Genomic DNA, 17,915 nt, shown 5'->3' with positions numbered 1-17,915 from the left:
CGCGCATACCAGCCTATTATTATTTTCTAGCAGCGGGCCTAAATTGGAAAATCCATAACAAACACCCTCGGATCGAGTATTTTGTTTATTCAAGCGTGTGGTAGAACACAGCATAGGAACTTTGTTGTTACATTTGCTAGCAAAACAGGTAGCAGTATTGGTGATAGAACGAGCCATGACTACCACCACGACCGCCAGACCAGCTTTGGCACAGATAGACAACAACTGTTTGGATCGGACAGATTCTCGCGCAGGTAAACATGTTTTGTCGTTTGGAGGGTCCAAAGAAATGTCACCAGGACTTCGCCGTGCGCGTGCGTTCAAGCTCAAGCTGCAATTAGCGTACTACAAGGTGAGCACGAACCAGACAGACGTGCCTTTGGACAAGCTCAAGGTGATGGAGACAGATAAACAACATGGATCCCCGATCTCGAAACGCCATCGCTCGAACGCGTTGGACGATCTTTTGGCGTCCTCCACGCCTGTGCTGAACCGGAAGCGCAAGGCGGACCAGATTAGAAAGCGGGCAGTGAGTTTCCTGGACGATGTTGTGAAAAAGAGAGCCACCACGGCCAACTTGAAGCGGGCCTCTCTCGAATACAGAAAAGCTTCTTCCTTTAATACTCTTGCGCAGACGTCTCCGTCCCGGTTTGTCACCTTGTCTGCAGACTCCAACAGGGTCAGACTGCCTCCTGTCCCGAAAAACGCTATGGATCCTTCCGATTCCACCATAATGGAGGCTAATTCCACATTCATGACCCCAATTAAGCCTCATCTGAACACCAGCATGTCAGAATCCTCCAAGATCTTTTCCTCCGTGTCCAGATCGGCCCACATGGAGCCTTCTCCAACAAGACTTATGTCCACTCCATCTTCCATTGGAGCAGCCAGATGCCTTTTGCAACTGGCCCATCGATAGTTTATCATTAGCATCGTGATGTTTTACTTCTCTGCTTGGCTCCCGTGTCAGCAACCATATATGTCCATGAGCATATCGCTGTATTACTAGCAACATATACAAACTAATAACTGAGTGAAATCATATCTTAATCTTTCTTGGGCTTGGCCAGCTTCTTGTAAAACGACTCCAAGAAGATGCCCACAAACACCACCGCGAGTCCTGTCCATTGGCCAAAGTTGAGTTGGTGGCCAAACAGGAACACGCTAAGACACATGGAGAACATCTTGCGCGTCACCGTGACCGTCACCAGCAGCAGGGAGCCAAACTTCTCCAGAGTGAGAAATATAAATATCTGGCCCAGAGATCCAAACAATCCAAACAGAACGATGTCCTGCACCACCTCCCAGCCGTTCTGGGAAACAAAGGCGCGGAAATAGTCCAGCTGTGTTGTGAACAGCGACATGTATGCGAACGTGAACACCATGTTAAGCAGGTTCAGGCCAGACATGAGATGTGCTCCCGTGATCTTGACGGGGCCCTCTTTCGAGAGCAGCTGGTCCTGGGTCGAGTTGGTGAGTCCGTCCAGCAAGAGCGACACGAAAAGGTAGCCAAACCCAAGCAGAATTTGACCGTCGTTGCTGGTGGACTTGGACTGGTTGCTCAAGGAGAACAGCACCACTCCGGCGGTGATGCACAATGCCACGAGATATTTGTACATCGGATACGTCGAGCGGTATATCACCCGATGAACCAGCATCACCGGGATCAACTTGCACGACTTGGCCAGTAGATAGAACAGGTAGTCCAGGTGGTTGAGCGACTGGTATGCTATTGGAGACGAAACGGCCTGGGTCAGAGCGATGAGCACAAAGTTGTGGAAAACCGAGCGGTTGGTGAACAGAAACTGCACCGGCGTATTGACACGGTGCGACTTGAACGACAGGTACGCCGTCCCGACGATCATGGCGAAGAATGCTTGGATGGTATTAATGATGAGCGGCGACTTGAAGTACGCGTTCCCGAGCGACGAGTAGTTCTTGGACGCAATTTTCTCCTGTAGATATGACCACGACAGAAACGACGCGTAGATGCCCGTCACGCACACGGCGAGCGTCGGCAGGCTCGAGGAGCTGCTCTTTGCGTTGACCATTGGTGAAATATTTCCAGCGCAAGATTTTGCACAGCCCGAAGAATGACAGGTACCGGGGATGGTGGCTAGCAAGAGCGAAGACGGGATGCAGACCATATAGCCTGCAGATACTTATAAGATGTGTACTGTGCAGTGTGGTTGGCTATGAATCTGTCCATGTTGTGCCGCGACATGGGTTTTGTTGTAATGGTCCATACAACACAGTAAGCTTGAATTAATTATTCCGTATATTTAATTTCTGTGGTTTACTATGGTACGTGCTTTCAGTGGTTTTCCCCCTCTAACAAACAGGTTCTGCCGATCATCATTGGAATCGGCGTCACGGTGGCCGCGCTGACGGTCAAGTCGGCCGCGTCCGCGTACACGCGACTATCCCGCATGGGCCCCCATCAAATCGCCGCCTTGAACAATATCAACCTCAAGCCCGTCAGCTCCAAAGACCCGTTCTGGATGTACCAAGGCGGGTTTTACGAGAAGATGAACGAGGCGGAGGCGCTGTTGATCCTGGAGATCCAGCCGGACGAGATCCTCCATCTCACTCACGACCTGTTGAAGAAAAGACACCGCAGAATGATGTTGCTGAACCACCCGGACAAAGGCGGCTCTGAGTACATTGCGCTCAAGATCAACAGAGCAAAGGAGATCCTCGAAGACAGCTACATGTTCACTGGTCCCAAGGACTAGAAATAGACCGATTATGTCAGCGTGGAAAATAATCTAATGAAACAATGTTTGGGTGTGACATTGAAAGGTGAGCGGTGCAAGAACAAGGTGAAGGACGGGCCGTATTGCAGTCGCCACAGCCAGAACAGCCAACAGCCTGTCCAGGCGAAAAACCAGGCCGGTTACGTGTACATATTTACGCTGGCTCATTTGATCAACGGCTCGCCAAAGAAGCAGAAATGGCTGCGACAGGCCGATCCACACCCGGAGAACCGCATTAACTTCACAGAGACAAGTGTGCTGGACCCGAAGCGAAACATCCTGATCAAAGTAGGCTACACTACACAGCCCGTGAAACGAAGACTGGCCCAATGGAGAGACCAATGTAAACAGGACTTCCAGCTGATCGGACCGACAAACATGAACAAAGTGGTTTGTTCAAATAGAGACAGGCTTTCCGAGCTGGTGCATCGCATGAAACATTTGTCAGTGAAGACGTTCGCCAAGTTCGACCAGAAACAACACGCGTTTAAAGTGTCTCACGCGTACAGATCGGAACAGCTGGTCCATGCCAAACTCGGCATGCTGTATGGAAGTGGAAGATTGTATTGTGATGGATGTAAAAGTGCCAGTTCTGGCGTTCATAAAGAATGGTTTCTGGTGCCACGCAAAGACATCAGAGCCATTTTGCAAACAATTGATCAGTTGGTTGTGTAATTCTAATCCAGTTTCTTGTGAGGGTTTTCCTTTTCCACCTGGTCAATGTGGTTGAGTCTTTCGATCAAGTGAGGGTGGCTGTAGGTATAGGCAGAGTAGAGCCAGTCGACGTCCAAAGAGCTGAGGTTCCCCTTGTGCAGCTCAATCAAAGCGGCCTTGAGTTCCTCGGAGTAGCCAAGCTCTGCAGCAAACTTGTCGGCCTCGTACTCGTGTTTTCTGGAAAGCAAATTCATGGCAAACTCAAGAACAGTGTCAACAGGCTTAAGAATGTCACCAAACAGCAAGAAACCAACAATAATAGGCTGTTCCTTAAAGAATCCGAGACTCTGGTACAAAGACTTGTTGTTGACGAAAGCTGCAAACATGGTGAAGATTCCAAAGATGTGGATCTGGTTGATGGCCAACATCTTGGTTGTGTGAGACAGAGCCCAATGGCCGATCTCGTGTCCCAGAACAGCAACAACCTCCTCGATCTTGGAAGATGCAATCAAAGTATCGTAAATGACAATTTGCTTCGAACCCCATGGCAGACCAAGGAAGTAAGCGTTGGAATGCGAAGATCTCTTGGAACCGTCTATAACAAGGACTTTGTCCAACGGGAACTTGTTCTTCTGGGCCAGTTTTTCAATCTGCAACTTGAGCTCGCCGTCTTCCAGCGGCTCGACCTTGTTGAACAATGGCTGGATGAATTTTGGATAGACAATAATCATAAAGATTTGAACAAAGAACAGGAACACAGACAAGTAATACATGAACTTGTCGCCGAAATAGTCGATAATCTTCAAGAATCCAGCAAGAATTGGACCTCCGAAAGCTGCCATGACGGCCAATTCCTTCAAAGAGTCGGTGAACCAGAGCTTGTAAGTGAGTTTGTTGAATCCGTACTTCTCTTCAATGACAAAGTTGAAGTACCAATCAGTTGGCAAATTCAAAAAGAACGAGATCAAGGACATCTGTCCGACAAAAAACAACGATTTCGTGATAATTGATCCGGACAAAACAGCTGGAACGATCGAAGAGGTAGCCAACCACGAGGCTCCTGACCACAGCTTTGGCAAGATATCAAACTTGAAGAACAGAACGTTTTGAACAAGAGAATAGAACGAAGTGACCAAGGTGAACTTGGATTTGGTCAAAGAATAGCTAGTAGACTTCAACAAGGTATCATTGTCGATTTTGCCCTTTATTTGAAGAGGAACCTCCTTCACGCTTGCCACCTTCTTGATCTGTCTGTATTTCAAATACGAATCAAAACAGAAACTGGCGGCAGTAAAGCCCAAAATAATGGCCTTCCAATTGAGTCCTGGCCTATCAAAGAACGAGCTTGCGGATTTGATAAAAGAATCCATAGTTTAAAAACGAATCTTTTTCGACGACGCGAACAAAATGGGTTTTTCTACAAAAATATATCAATTTTTCAGAATCATGTCTTTTCTAATGGTTCATCAGACCTACAAAAGTCTATACAAATGATTTGTCAGATGGTCTAGTTGGTCTCGGAAGCAATCTTCTCGGCCTTGGCAACGACATCTTCAATACCACCAACCATGTAGAATGCGTTTTCAGGCAAGTGGTCGTACTTTCCTTCCAAGACAGCCTTGAAAGAAGCAACAGTGTCCTTCAATCTGACCAATCTACCCTCAATACCAGTGAAAACCTCAGCAACGGCAAATGGTTGAGACAAGAATCTCTGGATCTTTCTAGCTCTCTCAACAGTCAACTTGTCCTGTTCAGACAACTCATCCATACCCAAAATAGCAATGATATCTTGGAGAGACTTGTAAGCCTGCAGGGTCTCCTGGACGTTGGTGGCAACATCGTAGTGCTCTTGGCCAACAACGGCAACATCAAGCAATCTAGATCTGGAGTCCAATGGGTCCACAGCTGGGTAGATACCCAACTCAGAGATACCTCTGGACAACACAGTGGTAGCGTCCAAGTGGGCGAAGGTAGTAGCTGGAGCAGGATCAGTCAAATCATCGGCTGGCACGTAAACGGCCTGGACGGAGGTAACGGAACCCTTTCTAGTGGTGGTAATTCTCTCTTGCAACAAACCCATATCAGTGGCCAAAGTTGGTTGGTAACCGACGGCAGAAGGAATACGACCCAACAAAGCAGACACTTCAGAACCAGCTTGAGTGAATCTGAAAATGTTGTCAACGAACAACAACACATCTTGACCTTCTTCATCTCTGAAGTACTCGGCAATGGTCAAACCAGTAAGAGCAACTCTGGCTCTAGCTCCAGGTGGCTCGTTCATTTGACCGAACACCAAGGCGACCTTAGAGTCACCCTCCAAGTTGATGACACCAGTCTCCTTCATTTCACGGTACAAGTCGTTACCTTCTCTGGTTCTCTCACCCACACCAGTGAAAACGGAGAAACCACCGTGAGCCTTGGCAATGTTGTTAATCAACTCTTGAATGAAAACGGTCTTACCGACACCGGCACCACCGAACAATCCAATCTTACCACCTCTTGCGTATGGGGCAAGCAAGTCCACAACCTTGATACCAGTCTCCAAGATTTCAGCAGCAGTAGACTGCTCAACAAAAGCTGGTGGGTCAGTGTGGATTGGGTTTCTTTGCTTGCACTCAATTGGACCTCTCTCGTCAATAGGCTCACCAACAACGTTGATGATTCTACCCAAAGTACCTCTTCCGACAGGGACGGAAATTGGAGAACCAGTGTCAAGGACGGTTTGACCTCTAACGAGACCCTCAGTACCATCCATAGCAATAGCTCTGACGGCGTTCTCACCCAAGTGTTGGGCGACCTCCAAGACCAACTTTTGGTTGTTACCTTGGTCGATGGTCAATGCATTCAAAATAGCTGGCAATTCACCTTGTTCGAACTGGACGTCGACAACGGCACCGATAACAGCTCTAAGTAATGTTAGTGACTTTCACAATTTTTGTGGTTATGCAGCCCGCCATGCCTTCGAAAAATATTTCCAGGGAACCACGGAAAAAATGCACACCTCTGATTTGACGAGAGAGTAAGGACCACGACAACGTGTTCCAAATGCTCCCAAACGATGGCATTCTTCTGTATTCATGGATAAGTCCAAGGACATGTAGTGCTGTAAACCAATTGGGTGCAATTGTTTCCGAAGGAGACACCGGTAGTGACGACCAATTGCGAAATAAACAATCAACAAGACTGTCACTGCATCGGCAGACATTGCCCTGTGTTCCCAGGCTTCAATTGATCCAAAGATATAAGACTTACCTGATCTTACCAGAGGCTGGGCCGGCAGTTGCCAAGGATCTGTGAAGGGCCAAATTGGCTCTGGCAGCCTTCAGAGTAGCTCTCTTGGTGACGGAAAACAATCTAGCAACCATGTTCCTTGATTATCGAATCGATTTGATAGCGATAAGTAAGAAAATAATCTCGAATAAACAAGAGCTAAAGAAAAGAAGAAGGAAAACCAACAGCAGATGCTTCGTTGGTACAAAATTCTCGACAGCTGCCATGCGAAAAAATGTGTCACTAAGGACCAGGCAACACAAAATATTATTGGTCGAAATTGGTAGCTGGGTTATAAGTCGAGGAATTGGCAATTTTCAAGCCGGAAATCGCCAAATTAAACCTATATAATCCATTATAAAGTGGTTGGAACGCGATCGGACGCGTTTAAATACCATATACCCCTCCATCTATCAACATATTTTATCGGCATTAATTTTTGATATTTGATCCACTATAAAATAATTCAGATCTCAACTTTGAGTCCCAATTGGTCAATTATGTAACTCTCCAGTTCCCACACTTCCTGATCCCGGATAATGGCCCCTGATTTTTTCAACTGGCTCAATTCCAACCTGTCACCTTCTTTCTGTAAGCATTCGAGACACATGTAGGCTTTCCCGTAGTGCGGGAACTGTTTCCTTCTTCTTTTGATGCGCTTGATCGAGCTCAGATTCATACCGTGCTGTCTGGCAGCCACGTCCACAGGTTCCGCGACCGGCGATTCGCTCTTTCGTGCTAATCTCCGAGATTTGCGGATCACCACGTCGTCCTCCGTATCGGAAGCTGCTCTTTTACCACGCGAGCTATCGTCGTCTCCACTCACCGACTCTCGGTCGTCGTTGTTGAATTTCGAGTCCTGCTCCTGCACGGGACTTTGGTTAGGTGTGGGCAGCAGCGAGTCTTGCGATTGGTTGTATTTCTCCACCTCGTACTCGAGTTTCTTCAAAGCATCAAATTCCATCCACTTGAATGCAGGAATCGATTTGCAACCAAGACAGATAATCTCCTCTGCTTCCTCTTCAACACTCATTCTGCTCTTGCGAGTGGTGGAATTCACAGACTTGCATTCCTCGCGTGCTCGTTGCCGCTCTTTCCAATACTTCTCAGAGTCCACCACGTCCAATGTCTGAAGCACCATCTGTAGCTTGTCGTTGGACGCGCAGAGCTTGTAGTTCCGAGCAGCACCAAGATACGTGGTTAGTGAGTTCTTCACCATAGCCATGAGACTGTCCGAGTCAAACTCCATCCACCACGACGGAGTTTCGTCTTTTTGGAGCACGAAATGGTCCAGGATGTTGCGCAAAAGGTTGTAGTGATTGAACACGTTTTCCTTTCTCACCAGCTTGTACTCGTCGATGGCCTCCTTGCCGTAGTTTACCCAATACGGCATGGTGAAGTTGACGGCCTCGTTGACGTTGAAACCAGCGTTGAAACCAGCATGGTACACTTTCGGGAACGTGATCACGAACTCGTTCGGTTGCTGGTTCACATAGTAAATGCGGATCTTGGACCCAAACTTCTGTCTCACCAAAGAGGCAATCTTGTCTGGGGACAGGAGAGTCACCAACTGATGGAGCAGGTCTGGCTGTTTAGAGAAATAGTCTGGACACAGGTCATGACAAACAGTCTCGAACATATCGCAGTCAGTAGCAGGTATACCGTACCATTTTTTGGTGGCTCCCATGTGACAGTAATTGGCACTCAAGGTGTAGTGATCTTCCTTGTGCCAGCAAAAGGTAGAGAACATGGAACCGATGTATAGCCATGGAATTGTCATTCCGGAAATCTGGTCTCTTTCGTTCATGTAATTCAACAACGACCCTTTTGCAAACGGCAGGTTCATCAAATTCAAAGGATGGTCCATATAACCTTCGTATTCCTTCTTATAAGAATGAGTTCTTGTCGGGAACCCAGATATTTCTCCTGGTCCATCGTTGTGGATATCCGCCCCATACCGAACTTCAAAGTCCTCGTCGTCCTCGTCTTCGGTGTTGACGAGTCGCCAGAACTCCTTCTCAATAGCGTCGATCGAAGGATTCATATTCCCGCCAAACATTTTCTTGCAATACTCCTCCTTCAGCTCGTTGCATTCCTGAGCAAATTCCCGAATAGTGTAGATGGAATCAAAGTCCTCCTCAAACCCATAGTCACCGTTTGTGCCCTTGAGACATTCCTCACAGAACCAGTCGTTGGAGGGAACCTCGTTCAGAACAGGTGTGAGACACTTCATATGGTAATTCCTGTTGCAATCATCGCAAATGAGTATTGTTTCTGGATGGTCGGCAAGCCCGCACTTTTCGCAGCCGTTGCTCTGTTTCTTTTGAACAAGCTCGGCGACCCGCGAGTCCAAAGTCGCTGTCTGCTGGCCCTGCGATTCCTTGTCTTTCAAAAACCGAATGTATTCCAGCAAATCGGTGTAAAGGGACCGGTCAAGTTTTCCACCGTAAAATGGCAACTGGTTGTCCACATAGAGATCATAAAGATGAACGGTAACAGTAGAAGAGCCATCTTTCAGCTCAACATAACCCGTCTCCATCATGTCCTTCCCCTTCATTTGTAGATAGTTGTTAAATCCGCTAAGCCAGAACTGCCTGGATCTATTGGTCAAACTCAACTCGCTCAGAGTTTGAAGCCGGGTGTGGAACTTAAACGTATCTGGATCAAGTGCAAAAGGAGCGTTCCAGCCATGTGGAGGTTTCAATTTAAGGATCCCATACTGTTCACCAAGCTTGATGATTTCCCTGCTATTGAGATATTTGATAGGGTTGGAAAACTCCTCCTCGGTAGGATATAAAGTAGGTGCTTCTGTCGGATGAAACATGACCAAACGTATATCAAGCAGTAGTAGAGCCCGTTGTCATGTATCTGGCAAAAGTCAAAGTATCTAGAAAGCACCGGTTCGAACCACTTTTATTAATATCTTGGTATGTAAACCCCTGCACCGTCTGCTGGCTTTTCCCTTCTGTACGTCATTTAAGCTGAACTTGGAATTTTGCAGGCTGTGCAGCTGTTCCATTGCAAGGAAGACAAGAAAAAAAAAACGACAACCCTGCAGTAGTCTGTGCACGGATGTTCATTAGTGAAAACATAGCGATTTGACTAGATTTAGCTGTCTTTTCTTTGAAAATTAAAAGTTGTTATAACGGCCCCGCCATGGAGGACATTGACGACGAAAAGTTCCAGAAAAAGCCGAACCGGAGTCGCGACTGGCGGGAGAATGCCATAAATCTGTGGAAACGGTTCAAGCTTAGGCTTTATCGCAGAGATAGGCCAACCATAATTAGGTTACTTGGCATTTCATTATTAGTTACCATACTATTATTCTGGCTCTTATCTCCAGGTGCCACTCCTGGTTCACGCAAATCCACACAGAGACGACTTCGCAATCATTTCGATCTCTCCAGAAAGAAGTACCATGATAATCTTAACATGAAGCTGGCAAATAACCACGAGAACATTGGGTTTGGTCTGGCCACGAATCGGAAAAACCACAAAACCCCAGGAGTTGCCCCGATTCCATCACTTCCTGGTATCTTTGCTGACGACGATAGCCAGATTGAGCGGAAGAAAACCCTCACCAACAGCAAGAAGAACAAGTCGCTGCTCCAGAAATTGGGGCTCTCCAGACAAAAACGGAAAATATATGTCATTTTGGGCCATTCACCAGAGGTTGGTATCAAGCATCAAAAGTCCAAAGAGTATTGGCTAATGGAGAAACTGTCTCTTTTGAACAAAAAACATTACTGTGAAAAGCATAACTACGAACTTATAGTGGTGAACGCGCTGGACGACGATATCGGGCTGTACCAGAAACGGTATCAGCACGAGTTTAGAGAAGGATGGGAGAAGTTTGATATTCTTCGCAGGCTCATGAAGCGGACGTCTGATGACGGGTCATCTGACGTGGAAGAGTGGTTTTGGTACTTGGACATCCATACGCTAATTATGCAGCCCGAACTGTCGCTTGAGCAAGTGGTTTTCAAGAATCTGGACTATATTTATAGAGATTTGAGGTACTTCAACCCAAATAACCTGGTGGTTGATGAGGATCTGAACCATTTCACATTGGGAACTTCATTGAGAGAAACTACAGACATCAACAGTGTGGACCTAATCTTGACACAGGACTGCAACGGGATCAATTTGAACTCTTTCTTCGTCCGTAAGAGTGACTGGACCAACTTGTTACTGGATGTGATCTGGGACCCGGTGTTCTACAAGCAGATGCATGTCAAATGGGTGAAGCAAGGAAACGAGAAAAAGTACGGGTTCAGACTCAGCACGGACGAATATGATTCGAACTCGTACAACAACGATGTCGAGGAGAAGAATTGCTTGGAATACCTGTTCAACACACAATCTTGGATCAGAGCCAAGATTGGATTTATGCCTATCAAGGCATTCAACTCTCTTTCGCAAGATTACTGCGTGGTCGAGCCGGATGACCACGAGGAAGAGTACGAATCCCTGCTTTCGGTCGAGGCCGGTGAGGACCCGAAGTTCGATCTGGCCAAGTCCAACCTGTTGAAGAACCAACACTTCCACTATTCTCCAGAAGACCGCGACTTCGTGGTGAACTTTATGAACTGCGAGAAACACCACAATTGTTGGGACAGATTCCAGGAGTTCAGCGACATCTACGAAGACCTGCACAAGAGCTGGGTATCCAGACTATTCTCGTTGTAATTATAGACTTAGACGGAATTGAAATTTCTTTAGCGGTGTGAGGCGGGGCTCAGATCAGTAGCGAAAAAACGCGGTTGAAAATCCTTTGTTAGATCAAACGATGGCTATTCTTTCATCCAACCTTGTCAATACACTTAGAATCGCATTCCATGGAGTGGTGGCATACTTATTGCTCACTTCGCCGAAATCTGTTCTGGAATATGACGGATTGATCATTTTGTCCTCGTCTATGAACATTCCCTTACTAATGACCACTGAGGGCTCATCATTATACGGTTCGCTGGCACTTTTGGTCTTTTTCCTTGGTCTCAACGACCTGGTTCCTCTGCTGGATGGTAACTACAATTACTTTGAGGCTGCTCTGCCAACAAGACTGCTGGCGTACTTTGGCTTGATATTCTACTGCTACATGGGAGGAAACCCAATCATCAACAATTCGCTAGTGTTTGGTTACTGTTTCATGGAGATCTGGTTCTCTGTGCTGATTTTCAGCTCGGTGAGAGAGGAGAAGCTTAACAGAATCAAAGAAGAAGAGAAAAAAGTGCTCGATCTTAAGGAGAAGTACGAAAGAGGTGAACTTAGCGAAGAACAGCAGGAGAAAATTACCAGAGACATCCACGAGGTGGAAATGAAGAAGATTATGATGGAATTCGAAGAGAAATAATACAGCTGACTCCTGTGGGCTCATTTCTTACCGAGACGAGCAGCAATGTTGGTAGCTTCCTCAACAGCACGACTCACTCCGCTTCTGACGTTCTTGTCCTCCATCACCAGCAATCCACCGATCGTGGTTCCACCCGGAGTGCAAGTGGCCAGCTTCAATGCACCTGGGTGCTGACCTGTCTCGGAAACCATCTTGGCAGTGCCTTCCATCACCTTGGCAGCACACTCCAAAGCAACAGCAGAAGGAATACCCATTCTAATACCTCCCTCGGCAAGAGCCTCCATGAACAGCAGGGAGAAAGCAACACCGGAACCAACCAAGGCGGTGGCAGCGTCCTGGTTTCTTTCAGGCAACTTGATGGCGGTTCCAACACCACCAACCAAGTTCATCACGAGGTCCTCGTGTTCTTGACACTCCTCGGAGAAAGAGACCACAGCGATACCAGCACCGAACTTGGCAGGGGTGTTTGTCATGACACGGGCGATTTTGCGGGCGTTGGAGGACCATCCGCTCAATTGTTCAATAGACCATCCTGCAAGCAGAGAGATAACGATCTGGTCGCCGGTCAATTTGCTCGAGACCTGGTTGTAGATTTGCTCACAGAGGAAAGGCTTGCAACCGAGTATGAGGATGTTTGCTTCGCCAACCGCCTTGGCGTTATTGGCTGGTCCGAACGAAGTTTCGATTTGCTCGCCATAGGTTTCCTTTAATTTCAAAGCTGATTTTTCAGAGTTTGTGCAACAAACGATTCTGGAAGGATATGGCTCGAACTTGGTTTTCAACATTGCAGATAGCATTGCAGTACCAATGGTTCCACAACCAAGAATGGTGATAGTGTAGTTTTCGAGCGACATGTCAAGTTCTAGGACTGATAGCTTATAAGGTTAAAAATTTAGATCACCCGAATTTTGGGCAACCTTATCCCGTGCAAGGGTGCATTTATTGTGCTATAAAGTTTTATGACCCCCAGATTAAATGGGATAAATATTAAAGCTTTAAAAGAAGGCAATTAACAAAGATCGATCAATCGCATCAAAGAGCAATTTTTAGAATAGCGCTTTGCCCAGTGACAATCGATTTAATACTTGTGTTTTCTTTACAGCTGATTGAGTGAGAAAAAGAGCTTAATATTTGGATATTTGGTTTCAATTCTCTTATCTACCGAAATGACTAGTCTATACTTAAGATCTACATTCAGCTCTCTCAGAGAGTATCTGACACCTATCAACCATACTTCAACATTCACTGAGACTGGAGAGATTACTCCGGAGGAGTTTGTTGCTGCTGGAGACTATTTGGTTTATAAATTCCCAACGTGGCAATGGTCTCCCGCCCCTGAGTCTAAGAAACGCGATTTTCTTCCTGATGACAAACAGTTTCTAGTCACCAGACGTGTCCCCTCGTACGTGAGAGCGAGCGATTACGAGGTTCCTGCCAAGGTGCCGGATTTCACAGAGGAGGACGACTGGACAAACACAAACCTTGACACCGTTCATCCGACCCGGTGTGGTCCTGAGGACGAGCGGCGACATTCTATCAAGTACGTGGAGCTGACAGAAAGCGGCGTCTCGGGCCCCAAGGACGAGCAAACAGAGGAGCACGAAGGGTCTGGTGCGCATGAAATTAATGATATTGACGAGCTGATCGACGAGACCGCAGAGGAGGCGGAGACTTCGCAGGACAGACACCAGGAGGAGATCGTGAACGACCCGCGTAAGCGCAGCTATGACCTGTACATCACGTACTCCACGTCGTACCGGGTGCCAAAGATGTATCTTGTTGGGTTCAATTCCAATGGTGTTCCGCTGTCGCCAAACGAGATGTTTGAGGACATTGCTAGCGATTACAGACAGAAGACAGTAACCATCGAGAAGGCTCCGTTTTTGTCCAACACGACGTCTGTGTCGATCCATCCGTGCCGACACGCCAACGTGATGAGAGTGCTGATGAAACGGGCCGCGCACGCAGCACATGCCAAGAAGATCAAGGACAAGCAGCTGGTGAGCGGCGTGGCCAAGCTGGGACTTGCGGACGGCCACGACGAGGATGAGGACGAGTGGGAGAACGTCGACCAGGGCGAGGAGGGCATTGTTCGCGTGGACCAATATCTTGTGATCTTCCTCAAGTTTATTGCGAGCGTAACCCCTGGAATTGAGTACGATTATACCATGGATGCATTTTAAGTAACTAATTGATTCTAAGCTATTTCCATTTGGCCCCAAATCTTGATGCTTTTGTCCACGTTACCTGTGATGAGTCGCAGGCCGCTGTGGTCGAACTGGGAGCACAGAATGCCCTTTTCTCCTTCCAAAGACCCGGGAACCGCGATGTTGGTTCCCTGCTGGAAGATTTCACCCGATTGCCAGTCCCAGAACGCGAACTTACCATTGTCACAGCCGCCGAACATGACTCCGTCTGCGTTGGTGGCCAGAGTGTTGATGATTGTGTTTCCATGCTCGATCTTGTTGGTTTCGAAGAACTCCACGTTTTGCAGGTAAGAACAGTCTGGGAGCTGGAATTTCTTGATTCCGTCCGAGGACGCGGTGATCAGCTGCTCGTTCTCTGCCCCCAGAGCAAAAGACCGCACCGATTTCGAGTGGTAGGTAAGCGTTTTGTCGCACTTCCCGGCAATCAGGTCCCAGGTCTTGACGGTGGAGTCCATCGACGAACTGATCACCTGCGGGTTTGTGGCACGCGCCCTGACCTGGTTGACGCTGGACTTGTGGCCCGGGAACGTGTAGACGGCCGTTTTCGTTCTGATATCCCAAACACGAACGCTGGAGTCACGGCCACCCGTGACTATGAGGTCGAGCGTTGGATGCACGTCGATCGAGTACACCGAGCTGAGATGGCCATGGTAGTCTCTGATGATGGCGTTTTTCTCCAGGTCCCAGCACTTGACGGTTTTGTCCTCGGAACAGGTGAACATGTACGGATGTCTGTCCGAGACGACGATTCCTCGCACAGCCATGATGTGACCCGTGAGCGTGAGGTCGAGACGCGAGGCGGCAAGGTTCCAGATCTTGATTGTGCTGTCAGCAGAGCCTGTGGCAAAGTACTTGTTGAACGGGTCGAACGCGACGGAGGTGACCTGGCCCGTGTGGCCCAAAAGCACCTTGTTCAGCTTCCATTTCTTGTGGTTGTGGCCATGTTTCGGCGTGTTGCCCAGCAACGGCACGAGGGCGGAGTTGGTCAGCTCATCTTTGGAGAGAGTGCTGTTCGACAGAACGAGCGCGGAGTCGGACGACGACACAAGCGGTTGCGCTCGCAGCTTGTCCAGAATAGACCGTTTCCCCAGCTTCGACTCGATGTGTCGCGGCAGCGGGAACGCAGACAGCTCGGTGGCCCGAATGGTCTTGGAATACTCGTCGTCAATGGACAGATCCAGCGAATCAGAGTACAGCCGTCTGCTGAGATCCTGGATCTCCTGATAAGACGAGGCCATAACTGCAGGAGAAAAAGATAATCAATTTTTTTTTTTTAATTTTTTCACTATAAAAATTTAATTACTAATATGGAGAACGAGGAGCCCGAGTATTTGAATCTCCAGGAGGTCGACGAGGTGGTCGAGGACGACGACTCGAACCCTCCAATGGACGAGGACGAGATGGACGAGGACGATGAGCCGTTAGAAATCGACCTGAGCAACAACTCCCAAGGCTACTTTGAGGACCACCAGGACTCCATCTTTGTGGTGGCGACACACCCCACTGTGCCGCTCGTGATGACCGGTGGAGGAGACAACGTGTCGTACTTGTGGACTTCGCACACCAACCCAACGAAACTGGTGGCCAAGCTCGACGGCTACACAGAGTCTGTGGTTGCTGCTGGCTTCACCAGCGACGGGTCATACCTGGTTTCCGGAGACATGACGGGCAAGGTGCTTGTGCACAAGGCGTCCAAGAAGTTCCAGGTCTGGTCGTTGTACGGAACTTTGGAGGACGTGGAGGAAATCACCTGGTTGCAGGTGCATCCTAAACAGAACGTTTTCGCATTTGGAGCTTCAGACGGATCTGTCTGGGTTTACCAAATAGAGCCAACTTTGGAGGTGATTTTCACTGGATTCTCGCATTCGATGGAGTGTACGAACGGTCTGTTTGTGAACTGCGACAACCTGGACGAGCTGAAACTCGTTACCATCTCGGAAGACGGCTCCATCATTGGATGGAATTGTTTCACACAGACACAGGATTACAAGATAGACGCACAGAACGGACTCAAGGGAGTGATCACTCCGTGGGTGTCGATTGACGCAGATCCTCACAGCAAGGCGTTGGCCATTGGATCCAGAGACTCTCAGTTGGTCATAATAAACAGCGAAACGGGAGCCATTCTCACCAGCTTGCGTGTGCTGGAGTTGCAGGAAGGCCAGGACGTTTACGACATCTCCATTGAGAGTATCAGCTGGTGCAAGTCTCCTAGTCTAGCACTGATGGCCCTTGGATTGGTTTCTGGAGACGTTTACATTTTCGACACCAAAACATGGAAGGTCAGACGTACGCTCAAATGCTCCGAGTCGGTGACCAAGCTCCGGTTCCTGGACAACTCCCCAGTGCTGCTAGGAGCATCGATGGACGGAAAGGTGTACAAATGGGACGCTAGAACCGGCGAGCTGTTGGACTCTTTCGTCGGCCACCATATGGGAGTGTTGGACTTTGCGTTGGACAACTCAAAGACACGTTTGATTACCGCGGGAGACGAGGGAGTCTCGCTAGTTTTTGCATTATAGTCGTGGACAAAATATACCTAGTTTTGTAACAGCTTGAGCTTCTTGTCGAGCTGCTTGTCGACAATGTTCTCCACAAGCTTCTGTAGAGCACTGCCACTGCTGAGGAGGTTGGCCTCGACCTGTCTCTCGATCAGCTTGCCCATGAGGTCGACCTCGATGTTAACGGTATCTCCGATCTTTTTCAGGGGCAGAACAACTTTTTGCTGGGTGTAAGCCACCATCATGATCTTGAACCGGGCCTGGGTGTAGTCGACGTCAATGACGGTCAGACTTGTTCCGTCGATACAGATGAAGCCTTTTTGGACGATGTAGTTCATCAGTTCCTTGTCTCTGAGTTCGAAACCGAACTGGATGCTATCTCCGTCAGGTTCGCGAGAGACGATCTTGGCAATGGTGTCAACGTGACCTTGGACCATATGGCCTCCGAAACGGACCTCGCCTGACACAGCTCTCTCGAGATTGACCTTGGTGCCCTTGGCGAGGCTGCCAATGTTGGTCTTGCGCAAAGTTTCCTGGGACACCCCGACTTTGAAGGTGGAATCAGAAAACTCCGTCACTGTCAAACAGATGCCATTGACAGCAATGGAGTCGCCCAAATGACAATCGCCGAGGATAGACGCAGCGTTGGAGATGACAATGTCGAGGTCGCCGTGCTGGCCAACCTCCTCAACCTCGTGGATAACACCCACGGTCTCGACGATACCGGTGAACATGATTAAGAGTAAATCGCTAAAAAAGAAAATTACGTAAGTGCGGTTCAACTCAAATAATAAGAGACAGGCTATCGAAATTTTTCTTGAAAAATAACGGCACTAACAACAGTTTAACCAATTCGTTTGTAGTTTCGGTGAGGACACTGGAGCCTCAAACGAACTGAAAGTTTTGGGATTTATCACCACACACGTCGAATCGCCCGAAGGGGAGATTTTCCTGTGGCGTGCTGTGGTAAACGATTCCCATAGATCGACGGTCAATTGCAGAGGTCGAGACTCGCAAATCGCTCACGAGCCCTGACCTTTGAATATTGCCTACATGGATTTTCGTTTGAAGCCCGCCTGTTTCGAATGGGAATGGTAGAAAAATTTAATTTAATTTAACGGGTAGATAACCTTAGTTGCATCATCATTGAAACAGTTTGGAAAAAATTTACATA

At 48.1% G+C, this 17,915-nt stretch overlaps 13 protein-coding genes across 13 annotated transcripts; 6 read left to right on the top strand and 7 right to left on the bottom strand.

Annotated features, from left to right (window-relative positions):
• Positions 1-175: 175 nt before the first annotated feature.
• On the top strand, positions 176-919 carry OGAPHI_000622 (uncharacterized protein; the record flags this gene model as incomplete). Its single annotated transcript, XM_046207504.1, has 1 exon — positions 176-919. One exon carries the CDS (start codon positions 176-178, stop codon positions 917-919), a length of 744 nt encoding a protein of 247 aa, XP_046064279.1.
• A 127-nt stretch (positions 920-1,046) lies between these two features.
• On the bottom strand, positions 1,047-2,147 carry OGAPHI_000621 (uncharacterized protein; the record flags this gene model as incomplete). The annotated part of the gene is made up of 1 exon (XM_046207493.1): positions 1,047-2,147. One exon carries the CDS (start codon positions 2,145-2,147, stop codon positions 1,047-1,049), a length of 1,101 nt encoding a protein of 366 aa, XP_046064278.1.
• A 282-nt stretch (positions 2,148-2,429) lies between these two features.
• Positions 2,430-2,735, top strand: OGAPHI_000620 (uncharacterized protein; the record flags this gene model as incomplete). Its single annotated transcript, XM_046207482.1, has 1 exon — positions 2,430-2,735. The coding sequence occupies one exon, from the start codon at positions 2,430-2,432 to the stop codon at positions 2,733-2,735; it is 306 nt and encodes a 101-aa protein (XP_046064277.1).
• Positions 2,736-2,771: 36 nt separating this feature from the next.
• OGAPHI_000618 (uncharacterized protein) lies at positions 2,772-6,707 on the top strand (the record flags this gene model as incomplete). Its single annotated transcript, XM_046207460.1, has 4 exons — positions 2,772-3,301; positions 3,454-4,386; positions 4,881-6,320; positions 6,497-6,707. 4 exons carry the CDS (start codon positions 2,772-2,774, stop codon positions 6,705-6,707), a joined length of 3,114 nt encoding a protein of 1,037 aa, XP_046064275.1.
• OGAPHI_000619 (uncharacterized protein) lies at positions 3,434-4,780 on the bottom strand (the record flags this gene model as incomplete). Its single annotated transcript, XM_046207471.1, has 1 exon — positions 3,434-4,780. One exon carries the CDS (start codon positions 4,778-4,780, stop codon positions 3,434-3,436), a length of 1,347 nt encoding a protein of 448 aa, XP_046064276.1.
• On the bottom strand, positions 4,918-6,775 carry OGAPHI_000617 (uncharacterized protein; the record flags this gene model as incomplete). The annotated part of the gene is made up of 2 exons (XM_046207448.1): positions 4,918-6,316; positions 6,663-6,775. The coding sequence occupies 2 exons, from the start codon at positions 6,773-6,775 to the stop codon at positions 4,918-4,920; spliced, it is 1,512 nt and encodes a 503-aa protein (XP_046064274.1).
• Positions 6,776-7,146: 371 nt separating this feature from the next.
• On the bottom strand, positions 7,147-9,504 carry OGAPHI_000615 (uncharacterized protein; the record flags this gene model as incomplete). Its single annotated transcript, XM_046207426.1, has 1 exon — positions 7,147-9,504. One exon carries the CDS (start codon positions 9,502-9,504, stop codon positions 7,147-7,149), a length of 2,358 nt encoding a protein of 785 aa, XP_046064272.1.
• OGAPHI_000616 (uncharacterized protein) lies at positions 7,334-7,813 on the top strand (the record flags this gene model as incomplete). The annotated part of the gene is made up of 1 exon (XM_046207437.1): positions 7,334-7,813. One exon carries the CDS (start codon positions 7,334-7,336, stop codon positions 7,811-7,813), a length of 480 nt encoding a protein of 159 aa, XP_046064273.1.
• OGAPHI_000614 (uncharacterized protein) lies at positions 7,966-12,743 on the top strand (the record flags this gene model as incomplete). Its single annotated transcript, XM_046207417.1, has 6 exons — positions 7,966-8,336; positions 8,574-9,178; positions 9,248-9,466; positions 9,793-11,345; positions 11,431-11,930; positions 12,026-12,743. 6 exons carry the CDS (start codon positions 7,966-7,968, stop codon positions 12,741-12,743), a joined length of 3,966 nt encoding a protein of 1,321 aa, XP_046064271.1.
• Positions 12,054-12,887, bottom strand: OGAPHI_000613 (uncharacterized protein; the record flags this gene model as incomplete). The annotated part of the gene is made up of 1 exon (XM_046207406.1): positions 12,054-12,887. The coding sequence occupies one exon, from the start codon at positions 12,885-12,887 to the stop codon at positions 12,054-12,056; it is 834 nt and encodes a 277-aa protein (XP_046064270.1).
• A 312-nt stretch (positions 12,888-13,199) lies between these two features.
• On the top strand, positions 13,200-17,481 carry OGAPHI_000610 (uncharacterized protein; the record flags this gene model as incomplete). Its single annotated transcript, XM_046207373.1, has 5 exons — positions 13,200-14,171; positions 14,297-15,088; positions 15,554-16,747; positions 16,849-17,129; positions 17,211-17,481. The coding sequence occupies 5 exons, from the start codon at positions 13,200-13,202 to the stop codon at positions 17,479-17,481; spliced, it is 3,510 nt and encodes a 1,169-aa protein (XP_046064267.1).
• OGAPHI_000612 (uncharacterized protein) lies at positions 14,231-16,194 on the bottom strand (the record flags this gene model as incomplete). The annotated part of the gene is made up of 3 exons (XM_046207395.1): positions 14,231-15,440; positions 15,842-15,990; positions 16,120-16,194. 3 exons carry the CDS (start codon positions 16,192-16,194, stop codon positions 14,231-14,233), a joined length of 1,434 nt encoding a protein of 477 aa, XP_046064269.1.
• OGAPHI_000611 (uncharacterized protein) lies at positions 16,780-17,475 on the bottom strand (the record flags this gene model as incomplete). The annotated part of the gene is made up of 1 exon (XM_046207384.1): positions 16,780-17,475. One exon carries the CDS (start codon positions 17,473-17,475, stop codon positions 16,780-16,782), a length of 696 nt encoding a protein of 231 aa, XP_046064268.1.
• Positions 17,482-17,915: the final 434 nt, after the last annotated feature.

The sequence above is a fragment of the Ogataea philodendri genome (genome assembly GCF_020536065.1).
Source record: "Ogataea philodendri strain CBS6075 chromosome Unknown scaffold10, whole genome shotgun sequence".
Lineage (NCBI taxonomy): Eukaryota > Fungi > Ascomycota > Pichiomycetes > Pichiales > Pichiaceae > Ogataea > Ogataea philodendri.
Note: the sequence above shows the minus strand (reverse complement) of the source record. Positions and strands in the feature narration are given on the sequence as shown.